The sequence below is a fragment of the Jaculus jaculus genome, chromosome 14 (assembly GCF_020740685.1).
Source record: "Jaculus jaculus isolate mJacJac1 chromosome 14, mJacJac1.mat.Y.cur, whole genome shotgun sequence".
Lineage (NCBI taxonomy): Eukaryota > Metazoa > Chordata > Mammalia > Rodentia > Dipodidae > Jaculus > Jaculus jaculus.
The window spans coordinates 79,099,314-79,114,161 of record NC_059115.1 but is presented as its reverse complement, the minus strand read 5'-3'; the positions used below and the strand labels follow the sequence as shown (position 1 = coordinate 79,114,161).

The following is a 14,848-nucleotide window of genomic DNA, read 5'->3' as shown; positions in this document are numbered from 1 at the left end:
TTACCAGCCCCGGAATGACACTGCCTAAGGAATTTCAGTCTCATCATTTTGGAAAAGAGAAAGACAAACACACATGTAAATGTATGTAATAACCCCTCAGCCAACAGGAAATCTGGTAAGGAGAAGGAGCTGTGGGTGATGAAACAATCCTGGTTAAGTTACCTGCAACCACTGCGACTGGTCATTGTGGCCAGAGGTCCAGGCGTTGACTTTGCCTTGCTTGTCTAGCCGGGCTTTCCGCGGCTCCCAAGTAAACATGTCCATGTTGAGCGTCCTGAAGACGCTGGAGGCAGTGACCTGGTAGTCTTGTATGTGCCCTGACTTCATCCCCAGAGGCTCAGAACAGCCTGACAGAAAATGAGAAAAAGAAAAAAAGAAAACAAAACAAAACAAAAAAATCCATGAGCAAAACAATTTCTCATCCTGCAACTTTCCTTGTTCATTTCAGATAGGCAAGAGAAGATTAAGCATAATGTTATTCATTCCTCCAAAGAGACAACATCTAAATTCAAAACAGGGGCTATAATCAGAAATAAATCTGGAATAAAATAGGAAAACAAGATAGCCAATTCAGGCTATTTTGTCTGAATATATTTTGGAAAAATTGAAAACAAGACAGACAATTCAAACTGCTTTTCTGTGATAGATGACTTTGTAAAATGAAAACAATGTTGAAACGCTCTCTCCCATCTCATTACTGGAACTGTCTTGACTGTTCCCTAGATTTTAACAATATCATTGTGTCTTTGAAACTGGGACATTTTCTCATAAAGAATATTTGGTTTTCTTTCATTGGTTTTCATAATACTGCAAATAAATGTTCCCTAAGACCAGAGTCACTTTTGTAAACTGTTTCACTGTCATATTCTGAAGCAGATAGCAGTTAGTTTATTAAGAAGTATGTGATAATTGGTTGCTTATTTATGTACTATTTATTGTGACTCTATCTGGAAGTATTGTCCAGGCTGGCATATAACCTGGGCAATCATCTTGCCTTGTGCCTCTGATTGCTGGGCTTATAGCAGGCCACCATGCCTCTGACCTAATGCTTACCATTAATCCATGCTGTATTAACATAGCCTCATTCAGAATTTAGGGAGGTCATAGTTTCTCAATGTAAAAACTGTGTGAGGAACTGTGCAAGTTTGAAATTTATCACAACAAATGAGGTTATAAAGAGACATGAGAAAATTCTTATAAACAAATATAACCAGCTAAAACTTTCCTTTTCTTTTTGATTTTTCTTTGGATTTTCAAGGAAGGGTTTCACTGCAGCCCACGCTGACCTGGAATTCACCCTACATTCTCAGGCTGGCCTCAAACTCATAGCAATCCTCCTACCTCTGCCTTCTGAGTGCTGGGATTAAAGGCGTGCGCCACCACGCCCGGCCTAAGTGTTTTCTTAAATGCTTATATTTCACAGGCAATACACTTTAGCATTGGAATATACTTGAAAAAGGATGTGAATCTAGCGCTTTCATTTTCGAATTTGATAAGTACAAAATTTGGATTTGTCTGACCTTGGCAATGTGTGAGAATAGACATATAAACATGACTATTACTAAATTTGTATAAGGAGCATGGTTTTATCAACATATTAGCCAGCAGCAGTGTTTCCGTGTATACAACTGTTGCATTTTGGAAAAGAAGCTCACTCAAGTTAGTTAGGTTATCACAGAAGCAGAGATTGAGTGGACTTCTCCAGGCTTCTCTCAGACTCTGTGGTCCTTCCCCTCACTGGCTCTGTATGTGTTCTTGTAACTGTTATTCAACCACTTTGTCTTAAGGGTTCTTATCTGTACAATGGTGATGACAATAAAAAAAAAAAAAAAAAAAAAAAAACTATCCTGGAGAGATGTTCAAGAACTTAGTTTAGGGGATGTGGAGATGGCTGCAAAGCCAAATGACCCAAGTTTGATTCCCCAGGACCCATGTAAGCTACATGCACAAGGTGGTGCATGTGCCTGGAGTTTGTTTGCAATGGCTGAAGGCCCTGGTGCACCCCATTCTCTCTCTATCTTCTTTTCAAATAAATAAATAAATGAGTTTATAATGTACTTGGGAACATTGCTGTCAAAGGAGGACTGAGTAAGTGGTGGCTACTTCTACTGTTTCCATAAAGCAATGTTAAGCCTCAAAATATCAGTGAGTACCAAATAATAACCTGTGATTGACTGGAAACTTGGCTAAACCTAAGACATTTAATGGGCAGACTCTGAAAGGGGGTTTAAAACACCCACTGCAATATTTAGCTAGAATTCATTGCCTTTTGTCCAAATCCATCTAAATCAAACTGAGAGTTCTGCTTGTATTTCTTCCCTCCTTCTTTACCTCCACTGCTGACCTTCTGCCAACATTCTAAAGAATGACACTGAAACGCTGTTGTTTTGGCAAAGAGATTACTGATGAGACAGAGACTTCTCGCCTAAGTCAGATGATAAACACAGCTCTAATATCGGAAGGTGAATTCTGATTAAAAACCAAAATGAATCATCAAAAATTTTCTAACAATAGCAGTAACCTAGAAAGCGTCAATGCCATCATAGCCTGCTTTTTATCTTCAAGGGGTTCCAGCAGAACTTCCACTGTCTACATGCCGTCTTCTGAAGTCTGCCATTTAGATCCTCTCTAAAGTCTTTGCAAAGTGTGGAGGAGGTATAAGGGAAAACAGATGTAGGTTTGTTTTTCTTTTTAACCTTTTCCAAATTGAAATCCTGGATAGCAAAGAAATATCTTTGACAAATTATGATTAGCCATAAAATTCATGTCATACCCATACTGTTATCTCACTTTTAGCTAGGAAGAAATGCTAAATAATTATTTTCTCATAGAATTGGTAAATGTGCTTTACTCCTTAAGTGTGGTCATGATCTGCCTCATTCCAAATACATAATGGGATCTTTCTTTCAGACAATTTAAAAGATGATCTTTTCAAGTGTCTGGTTAGAGATGAAGTGCTTCTAGGCAAGATTAAAGACCTTGTGACAGGTCATTGACAACAGGCTTCAGTTGTACAGCAAACTATAGAAGTAGTTATGAAATTAGGAAATTTCATGCCAGTTTTTCTAAGAACTACAACTAAAATTTTCTTCCAGCAGGTTTTTATGACAAATTTTCTTTCTCATCCTTATAATTTCATGCATATAAACTGTTTATCTTTTTTGCTAATGTGGGTAGCTATGGACAAAATGAAGTGTTAACACAGAAATTTATTATTTTGATGGTGAGATGCTCCAGCCTTTGGAAGCCACACCACCAAAAGATATTGTTCTCTGCCTGCAAGTTCACAATCTATCTGTGGGGTTGAGAGATACAGCGCTATTCTTTTTGAAAAAATAAAACCTGTGAAGTGTCAGGCGTAACCTCTTGTCAAGCTTGAAAGTAAAATATATTTACACCTTAGGGGTGTAATCATGTCATGTCTGACAGACTGATCCTCATGAATCAAAAGACTGAAAAACTGGGGAAGGTGATGTTAAGCAACTAAAACCCACAGGCTTACCCCAGACCTCCTCTGACTTGGGCTTCGTCCTGATTGTTTTATGATGAATGGCTGAGTGACGACACTGTCCTTGGGTGATATAGTGACATGCAATACAAACCCTCCACAGCAATCATTCTGATAAGATTTACTGCCAGTCAATAAGCTAGGTCAAGTGATCAAAATAGGAACAAGATCACTGTAAAGGTAACTAATGATGGTAAATATTTGAGTTTGATACCAATATTAAATATAAAAAGATTCATAAAGCAGATTTTCCTTTTTTGGGTAAATTATTATTATAATTTTCTTAAATTTAATAGGTTCATTGATAATTGGTTATTTTTAATTTGTTTTATTTCTTAAAATTTAGCACACAAAATAAGTTTTCTTTTTAAAAAAATATTTTTGTTTTATTTTTATTTATTTATTTGAGAGTGACAAACAGAGGGAGAAAGAGGCAGAGAGAGAGAGAGCGACAAAGAGAGAATGGGTATGCCAGGGCCTCCAGGCCCTGCAAATGTACTCCAGAGGTGTGTGCCCCCTTGTGCATCTGGATAACGTGGGTCCCAAGGGATCGAGCCTCCAACCGGGTTCCTTAGGCTTCACAGGCAAGAGCTTAACCACTAAGTCATCTCTCCAGCCCATCCTTTTTAATGCCAACTTCTATTTGCTTAAAATATTCCCTTATCTTGCATTATAAATAAATATAGGATGAGAAATAGTTATAAAGTCTGTATGAATAAAAATTTACAGTTGTCTCTTGCCAGAAATTTGATCTTCTATTTTAAAAAATGACATTATTTTAAATAAGTTAGTATTCCATATTTTGAGGCTATGCTAAAGAGTAACACACATGAATTTTTCATTTACTTTACAGTTGTTTGGAGAAAAAAAAACTATAGATAAAGATAGGTAAATTTTGATGGCAGAGATACAGAAACAAACAGGCAAAATATAACAGAGTAAATATGCAGAGGTACCTTTCTACTCAGTTCAAAATGTAGATGCAATGAAATGGGACTGTAGTGAGATCCCCACACTGGGTCCTCACATTTGTATCCAGTATTGATGCCCCTGGGGAGCAGGAATTATTTAACTCTTGAGTTTTTTTTTTTTTTTTATTAATTACCCTTGAGCTGGGTAACCAGTATTTGTCCAACAAGCAGGCTGCTGGCTGAGAACTTTCTAAGAATTAATCTATAGTAACAACCTTGGTATTGAATGAAGTACTACTGTTCCCTAGAGAGGAAAGATAAATTTAATATGTTTCATATAATTTAAAAAGTTCAACAAGTCCAAAGATAGAATTTTATTTTTATGTATCATTAATCCTCAATTTGTGCAATTTCTGAGGTCATGCAGATTTTAGTTTTTTTATATCTAAAATCATAAATCATATTTACTACTCAAAACAAGAAGACACAACTAAACTTATCAAAACTTTCTAGAAAAATTCGTGGTATTTTCTTTGACCACTCAACAAAATGCATTATGCTTCCTATATTAATTCAATCGTGTAACATGGTGTAGAGCATTCAATGGTGCATATAAACTGCATGCTGTTTCTCATTGAACTATGATCTAGACATTTTGTAGTAAAAATGAATTTGGTGATGAAAAACTACAGTTTAATAGCAAATCACTTTTATGTTCTTTTTTTCTTTAAGACAGTATATGAACAGAAAATATGAAACTCACCTGATAGTTCACAGCCGAGTAATTCCATTCTCAAAGTGCAGTGCCTTCGACACACTTGGGGATAGAGTCTTACATACTGAGCTTTGATTGGGGGTGTGAAAGAGTTAGCATAGGGTGTGTTATTATCAACATTTCCACGGAACACCTGTGGGAAAGACATAACAGCATTTCAAAGGCTGACCTCAGTGCCCCGTGCCTGCAATGTGTGCAGCCGGGAGCAACGGATCAAGCACGGCACCACGATGAGGCCCGGCCAGCGTCAGCTATTAGAGCGAGCTCCTGTCACAGAGAAAAAGTCCTGGGAAAGGCTGAGGATGTGGCTCCATGGGGAAGGTGCACTGGGACAACAGGAAGAATGCAGTCTTTGGAAAGGGCCTGAATGCTGAAGGAGTGTCCTGTTATTCAATGTCTGGTTTATTCTCCCCTGGGTTAACAAATTGGCACCAACCTGGTATTATGGAGCGTAATAAATGCACCAAATAGAGGGTCATTGAATTTGCAACATGGTCTTGTGTTTTGGAAAGGGTCATGGGCAGTGTGAAGCAGGTTGTTGGATGCCCGCATGAAGACCAAATGGAGTGGTAAGGATGAACCCTGGTTTGCAGTGGAGATGCCAGGACCAAGAGATGGCTGCTAAGGAGAGCTACTGGCCCCAGATGAAGTTTTCCAGAACTGTGAGTAGCCTAGATGGAGAGGTACAATTGAAACTCCAGAGATTTGTTGCTGGTTAGAATTATCAGATTTTTCACTGACTAGAGTTATTGGACTTGAAGCTACTGAGTTTGATATTTGCCCTGGTTGTTTTAAGTCTTGTATTGGTTGAAGATGGTTGTTGCTATGCCCAATGCCACTTTTTGTAGTGTGAATGTTTATTCTGTGCCATTGTGGGTTTTGTGGAGGGGGGGTTGGTATTATGGCTCAGTTAAAAGACCTTGGATTATGGGGATGTTTGAACATGATTAGGATTGATAAAAAATATGGGGACTTTGAAAGTTGGACTGAATGCATTGCATTTTGCATCATGGATGGTTTATTTATGGGGGCCAGGGCAGCAGAATGTGGTGGTTTGATTCAGGTGTCCCCCACAGACTTAGGTGTTGTGAGTGCTAGGTTCCAGCTGGTAGAGATTTGGCAGTGAACACCTCTTGGAGGAAGTGTACTATTGGGGGCGGGCTTATGGGTGTGATAGCCAGTTTCCCCTTGCCAGTGTTTGGCACACTCTTCTGTTCATTTTGTCTATTTGATGTTGGCCAGGAGATGATGTCCACCCTCTGCTCATACCATCGTTTTCCCCTGCCAACATGGAGATTCCTCTTGAGTCTGTAAGCAAAAATAAACCTTTTTCTTTTTCCCACAAGCTGCTCTTGGTTGGGTGATTTCCTCCAGCAATGCAAAACTGACTGCGACAGCCCCTATGGGTGCATATGGATGCCAGAACAGCTCCTCAGGCACTGGCCTCAGGAATGTTTCCCACGTTTTTATAGGATTGGTCTTACATTGGCCTAAAGCTTATCCACCAGGGCAGACTGACTGGTCAGTGATTCCCAGAGATCCTCTTACCTCCACATTGCCAACATTGGGATTATAGGTGCATTATATGGTACTGTGAACTGAACACGATTCCTCATGTTTTTGTAGTAAAAACTTTACCCACCAAGATACCTCCTTAGCCTAACTTCATTTTTTAAAAAATATATTTTATTCATTTATTTGAGAGAGAGAGGGAGGGAGGGAGAGAGAGAGTGGGTGCACCAGGGAATCCTGCCATTGCAAATGAACTCCAGATATATGTGCTCCCTTGTGCCTCTGGCTTATGTGGGTCCTGGAGAATTGAACCAGGGTCCTTTGGCTTTTTAGGCAAATGCCTTAACCGCCAAGCCATCTCTCCAGCCCTAACTTCGTTTTTTGAAGCACATTCTTATTTTATCTTTTAAAGTAACCTGAGTAATTAAACAGAAAGTCTACAATTCAAAAGATCTTCCATGGCAGCCTTTGTATATATATGCGTGTGTGCACCTATAATATATATATGTGTGTGTGTGTGTGTGTGTGTGTGTGTGTGTGTGTTTGTGTATTTTACATGTTGCTTATTTTGAAATGGATGATTTGCCTTCTCAATATTTCATAATTTATTTTATTTTATTTATTTGGCACAGAGAGAGAAAGGTAGATAGAGAAAGGAGGGCTGGAAGGGAAAAAGAAAGAATGGGCATGTCAGGGCATTCATCACTTGCAAACAAATCCAGATGCATGTGATCCTTGTGCATCTGACTTATGTGGGTCCTGGGTTATCAAATCTGAGTCTATTCGTTTTTCAGGCAAATGCCTTAACCACCAATCCATCCCTTCAGCCCCTCAATATTATAAAATCTAAAATTTAATGAATTAATTTAAAAATTCTGAACAGCATAATGACAAGACAGGCAAACGAAATATTGAATGCCATTTCTATTTCTTCTACAATATTTTTATGTTGCTAAGTAACAAATATATTTTCCAAGAAGAAAAGTATAATGATAAACATCATTGCTGTCATTTGGCAAGTATCTTGTTTGTTTTATAATGATTTTGTTCAGTAGCTCTTTGATTAAAGAGTATGCTGATATGTGAGAGCAAAGAAAATGAAAAAGAAAAACCGATTGGCCTTAAAGTAAAATTTAATTGTCAAACACAAGACTGCTGACTTTTTGCTAAATTTGTAAGACCACCAATTAAAATCTGAGAAAATTATAAATGACAGCTTTTACAAATGTATAACTTAGAGAAACTCTTGCTCACTTCATTCTATTCCCACTTAAAACTAAAGAGCTTCATACATGCACCATGAACATAAGACTCCTCCAGAAGGCTTAGGCGTCATATTATGATTCATGGTTATCAATAGATTTTTATATTTAAAATTAAGCAATTCAAAAATTAAAATGATTTGAATAATGATTCTTACCATATCTTCGTTGGTGCCTTTTCCTTTGTACATGGCCCAAGTCTTTCCATCATTACTGTAGGCAATTTTGTAGGATTTTATGTACTCTGGGCTTCCAATCCTCTTTGCTCCTTGGGTAATCACACCAGTAACCCTCATTTTCCTTTGCAAATTTATCTGAAAATGCAAACCAACATCAATGATGTTCTAGCTGCTTTTTAGAGTACCAGTACTGTGAATGGAAGGAGCACTTTTATTACCAGTATAGATTTAAAGCAAAATGAAATGCTTTCATCATGTTATACTTTTCATGTCAACATGTAAAACAAGCATATAGTATGTATAAATTTAAAATCATGTCATGTGGAGGGTTGAATGGAAAATGACCCCAGTAGACTTATACGGTGGTTTGAATCGGTTGTACAGCCAAAGCTTATGTGTTGTGAATGCGTTCTCCCCAGCTAATGGCAGTTTGGGAGGTGGAGCACCAGTGATGGAGGTGTGCTGTGGAGGGGAGCGTTGCACACTACGGGCTGCTCCCCCTTGCTAGAAGTCAGTTCACTCTCCTGTCTCTGTTTTCTCCTTGCAGAGGCAGAGGTGATGCCCAGCTTCTGCTCACGCCATGTTCCCCTGCCTTCAGTGAACTTCCCCTGGAGAGTGCGAGTCATTAGGTATGGTACTCCTTAAGTTTACCCCAGCAAGAAGAAAGTAACTACAACAGCACACTCTTTGAATGGATGATTAATCCCCACGCGGTATCACCAGTGGGAAAGTTGGGAAACCTTTAGGAGACGGAGACTTGCTGAAGGACCTTGTCACTGTGGAGGAGGGCTCTGAGGTTTGATCCCAGCCCCGCGCCTGTCCTCGCTAGGCTTTCTGGCCGCTGATTTGGTGAAGTGAGGACTTCCTGTTCCTACTATGCCTTCACTCCATGATAGAAGCACCCATGGTTTTGCAAGCTGAAAATGAACCTCTTCCTTTCTTAAGCTGCTTCTAGTCATGTATTTTATCCCAATAGTGAAAAGGTACATGATATTCCTCCTATAATGGAATATCTATAATATTATTATTAGTGACAAATGAACTGTGTCTCAAAAATACAACTGTAGAAGGATTTCTTTGATTGTGCTGTGCACGTGTGCATCACTAAACTGAATGATGGAAATATTCTTTCAAAATGACCCAAGTACATCTCTGTAAATCTCTTAATGTGTCATAACTGATTGACCACTCAATTTCCATTAGAAACCAAACATGAACATCATACTTTAGAGTAAGAAAAGTTAAAGGTAATAATAATGACAAAACAAACAAAAGTAATTTTGGTTTCTAGATCTTCAAACTGAAATATCTGCCAAGGGTTATGTCAAGAGCCATGTGTGTGGGTAGTGTTAGAATTTCACCAAGCAGTTTTTATTTTCTTTATTTTGTCACCTGTAAACTTTGTAAATGGTATTTTCTTTTACTGCCAAATCACATCCCAATGAAGTTATAATCATTTACTTGTTAAAATACTCTCACACTTAAATCAGGACCACTATTTTACTCTTAACATGTAAAGAGTAATTTAAGCCAGGCATGGCGGACACGTCTTTAATCCCAGCACTCTGGAGGCAGAGGTAGAAGGATCGCCATGAATTCAAGGCCACCCTGAGACTACATAGCGAATTCTAGGTCAGCCTGAGAAATAGGTGAGACCCTACCTGGAAAAAACAAATACACACACACACACACACAAATAAAAATGAAAGTAATGTAAGTGGTACAGTGAAAAAATACTTTATTCTCACAGAATAAGCCATTAAAATATGCTTCATTCATTCACTTTAATTGCATTTATAATGTTTACAAACACTTAAACTTTGCAGAATGTTGTTACTTCCGATAAATTTTTATAATGGTCCCTTCTTTCTACTATTATAAATCTGTTTAATGTAAAAATATCACTGTAGTAGCAAACTGATAATTCAGAGACCATTTCTCAGCAAAAGCTAGCAAACCCTCAGATGCTTGTTACCAGGGCTTTCCATGGTATGATGAGACTTTCATTTTAACATTTCAATGGGAGAGGATGTGTGTGAAGAAGCAAGGGACTCCATCCGTGAAGTTTCTCACCGTCTCAGTTGGTCGTTTTCTGAACAGACCGAGGCTCCTCCCCAAGGGCTGGCATGGCTTTCTAGTCCCTGTAACTCTCTGAGGGGAGCCTGGGACTTCAGTGTGCCCCAGCACTCGGAGCGGTCTCCAGCCTCCCGCCGCTGAGCAGAACGCCCTCTCGGACTCACGTTTGTAGCTAGCACTAGTTACCTGAGAGCCAAGGGTCTGAAGTACAGCGATTAATAACTGTGCTGACCTGATACATCACATCTCTGTTTTAAAATTCTGGGCCAAATTTCATGTTCTTCAAGTAATTCTGGGTGGATAGATTCTGATAGGCAATGTTGTTTTTCGCATTTCATAGTCAGTCACGATGATTACTGTAGACCTGAATATCTTTACACCTAAGCTTCACTCATGTTTAGGGGATTAAAAAGAGAAGATGCCCCATCAATATAAATTTTACACTAAATATTTTACATTGTTTCAATTAGCCATCTATTTTTTTTTTTTACTATGTACATTGGAATAGTGAACCTCTGAAAGACAATTTTCCAATTTTCTTAGTGCATTAGGAAAATTAGCAGCATGCTATGGAAGAGCAGCCCTCTCTCCCAACTTGTACCTGAAGCTCTTTTTCTCGTTTTATAGTCCGAGGCTCTTTAGAGCTCAAACCTTTCCCATGCACACAACATAAACTGTGGGCGCTTTGCATGTTATCTCCTCACATTTAGGAAGCCAACTTCCACATTTAATTTTGCTGCTGAGAGTTCCTTTTTCAATTACCTTTTATTTTATTTCAGTTACTTTTTTTATACTTCCTGTACATAGCCAAATTATCTTGAGTTACACAATAATTGCCCGAAGCTTAAGTGTTCCAAGTGCTACAGACTTAAAAATTAAAACCTGAATATCTAAATTTTATCTAAATTTTATCTAAATCATTACAAATTACATTTAGCACATTTGTTCCTATATTTAGAAATTACACACCCACACACACGCACATGCATACACACAAATTGAAAGATAGATAGATAGATGGATAGATAGATAGATAGATAGATGGATATGCAGGTGATAGATATTTCCAAGATGTAAAGGATCACCTCATTTGAATTGTATCTATTTTTGGTAAGTTTTTTGTAATTAAGTGTCAGCACTGTTTTCATAAATAAAAACTAAATTTTTTAAAGGCTTACACAAAGCAGATTTTGGATCAACAAGTGTTAGTGCTTGTTACATATCAGGCTAACCAGCAGTTAAGCTTGGGTAATATGGGATTCAACATAAAGCAATCCACCTTCATGATAATACACAAATTTAAATCTAGGAACATAAGGTGTTATAAAGATGAATGAGGCCTTGGAGAGAGACTGCAGCAAGGCTTTAGAAGCAGCTCTACTCTAAACACCTGCTTCAAGTAGTCTCCTTTGGCCCATCCCACTTTACATGTTTGGACTGGTTGACAGATCTCACTGGCGGAAGGGGATCACAGGTCCACTGGGCCACACGGGGCAAACCGGATGCTATGCTCAATGCACACTGGGATTGCAGTGCACCACGCCCAGCTGCAGTGGACATCTCTAAACTATTCTGTGAGCTTCACAGGTGCTTGTGTATAAAACAATATATTTTCATTTACATATCTTGCTTTAAAAAATCATTGTTTTCTTTGTACACCATGTAACTTTATGAAATCAAATATTCTAAACTATTCAGGTCAAAGTGTATTCCCTGGTACAGTCAGTGCACAGAAAAATCACTCTGTCCCATGTGCTCAGAAACTGTGCAGAGCCCCGGAAGAAAGCAGACAGCACTCAGAAGCTTAGGGTTGTTTTTCACTCTCTTCCTATGTGAGCTTAGTGACTTTTTCTTAGCCTTTGAAACTTAATTTCCTGACTTGTGAAAGGTATTTTAAGAGAACTGCAATACATAGAGATTATACGATAAACATATGGAAAATTTAACTATATCCATTTTACAGAAAACTCTAGAAGTTGTGATTTGAAGTCTGGCCTTTAGCTGTTTTGTTTTTAAGTGAAAATAATTTCTTTTACATTTTTAGCACTTAGCCATTTATTATTAAGGTGTTTGGAGTGCTACATTCATTTACGATGATAGTCAGAATTAGAATGTGAAGACAATTTCTGAACAATTTCCAGAGTTATGCACTAGTAAGGCATTTGGGGGGCTGTAATAATTGTGTGTTTGTGGTGTTTTATGGTATGGAGTGTGTATGTGAGTATGTGTACAGGGCTATTTTAATACATTTTTTAAAAGATAGAAAGTAGAATGTTCTAGTGGGTATTTATCTTGAATCCAGCATTGCAGATGTTCTAATATAGAAAGTTGCTAGGCAGAAAACACCAGGTTTTATCAGTTTCTCACTTTGTCTTACACACACACACAACAACACCAACAACACAAATCTAAACACTTAATGCAATAAATTTTTATATCACAGCGATCGGTTGATCACATATGGAGAACTCTAAGGTCTGGCAATGAGGACCCCACGTGGGAAGAACTTTCTAGATGTACCATTTTTCTTTCTCATTCTGCTGGTCAGCACTCCTCTCAGTTCCCACCAGCCATGCGGAGAGGCAGTGCAAAAATGTGACGCAAGGCTGGGATGGGAGCCTCTCTTACTGACAGTCCTGCGTGTTCTTCCCTCTGCTCTCCATGTCCCTACTGAGGGGCTCGAGAGCTAAAACAGGGGTGGAGGGCCTGGTAATGACAATGGATTTCAGGGGGAAGGGAGCGTAGGCTTGAGGAGAGATGCTTTCATTCTGCCGTGAGGTATGTGTTCTCCACATCACTCAGTCCTCTAGAATAGCTCATGCTAGGGCATGAGGTTCCTTTCCTCAGCAAGACATCAATAGCAAATTCTGAGAGAAATGCAAATACTATGTTCAAGAAACCAGGCTGGAGAGATGGTTCAGACATTTGCCTACAAAGCCAAAGAACCTAAGTTTAATTCCTCAGGTCCTACTTAAGCCAGGTGCACAAGGTTGCACGTGTGTCTGCAGTTCATTTGCAGTGGCTGAAGGCTCTGGTACACCAATTCTCTCTCTTTCTCTCTGTCTGCCTCTTTCTCTTTCACTCAAATAAATAAATAAATACATTTTAAAAAGAAACCAACAAAATATGAATATTTAAGTGCGCTAGTAGAAAAGACAGCTTAAGAATGTAAAATAATAATGATTCCTGAAAGCACAAGCAAAGATTTTGAAATATAGCCTTGGAACAATTACATAAATTAAACATAACTGTACATACTATGTATGAGGAATATGATTGAATAATGTTCCCTAGTAAGATGGTTTTATCAGCACAAGAGCCAGCTGGAGAAGAGAGTGGTGTGCAACCGGACAAAGTTTAAAGCACTTTCTAGAGGGCAAGAAAATATGCCACAGTGATCCTTCATACTGGTCAAGGATGGAACAATGAATATTGATAATTAAATAGAATCAATAAATTGTGAAGCTCATTAATTTTATGCATTGGCTTTATGTAAGATCAACGTATAATTAACCAATACTGGTAATTAATAACTGAGTAGCATGTTCATTTTTAAAAGAGCATGATAATAATATGTGGACAGACAGATAAATAGAGCAGGATAGGAAACAAATAAATCGATTCAAATACATCAAACAGCCAGATCCTTTGCTCATTATCAATTGAGTTATCTATTACCCATCAATATATAAGATCTTCTATTTTGGTTGGTTGACATTAAAGGAAATGCATATGGATTTTAAACGTTGAAACTTAATCTTATTCATAGCACAAATTAAATTAAATCTATTCCAAATCACCATAATTCATTTACCAGAAAATTCATTAGTCTCTGGTTAGATTGGAAGCTTCAGTCCCTAGGAAAGCATTCTTGTCTGGTACTGCAAACCCAGTCAGAAGCACATGGGCTGCAAGGTCACAGGTCCCCGTGGAGAAGCTCCTACTGGTACTTGGCTGACTGCATGTTTGTGCTCATCAAAGCACCTTACTATTCCTGTTTGCGCTCATCGATTAGTGATGTTCCCATCCTTGCTCAGAGAAACCTGTTTTTATTTTTTCTTTTTCTTTTTTGCAGTTGACATTGTCTATGGAAGAGATACAAAATGTGTCAAAAGTATGATGGAAAGAACATAAGAGTCCGAGGATTAGGAAGGCTGCAGAATGCTATCTTGTGGACATGACATAGCCATGTACTCATAGCACCTATTATTTCCTGGGCAATATTCACCCAATCAGCATTCTGTCATGGATGGGGGACAAGAGGGGAAAAAATGACCTCAAAGAGGAGAAGAGCTAGATGGAAAGAGCAGTTCAGTGGAAGCCAGATGTGGGAGCGGGACAAGAGAAAGCACAAGAAGAGATTACTATCAAAACACATTTTACATGTTTGAAAATTGTCAGTAAAAATAGTTTCAGAAGTGCTAGATCCTTGAAAAAAAAATTCTAAAATTATTGTAGACCCAGGAGCTGAGAGACTCTTTTAATCTTGTACTTAGATCATCTCCCAAGTCCTTTGTTATTCCATAAGCAATAGAAGCCTCTGAGTTCTCAATCTCATATACTTTACTGGGTGGTGGGACCACCTCCTGCATTAAAGTCACTCTAGGTGGGCTGCTGGGTAGCCT

The 14,848-nt window shown here is 38.4% G+C and overlaps 1 protein-coding gene across 2 annotated transcripts in view; it reads right to left on the bottom strand.

Annotated features, from left to right (window-relative positions):
- The window catches only part of Edil3 (EGF like repeats and discoidin domains 3), a 413,243-nt gene that overhangs the window by 92,234 nt on the left and 306,161 nt on the right, over window positions 1-14,848 (bottom strand). For both annotated transcript variants that reach the window (XM_004651638.2, XM_045133604.1), the window contains 3 exons: window positions 8,127-8,282; window positions 5,183-5,327; window positions 163-347 (listed from right to left, as the gene is read on the bottom strand). In XM_004651638.2, the coding sequence (XP_004651695.1) occupies window positions 163-347; window positions 5,183-5,327; window positions 8,127-8,282 (486 nt within the window). The remainder of the gene's footprint in view (window positions 1-162; window positions 348-5,182; window positions 5,328-8,126; window positions 8,283-14,848) is intronic.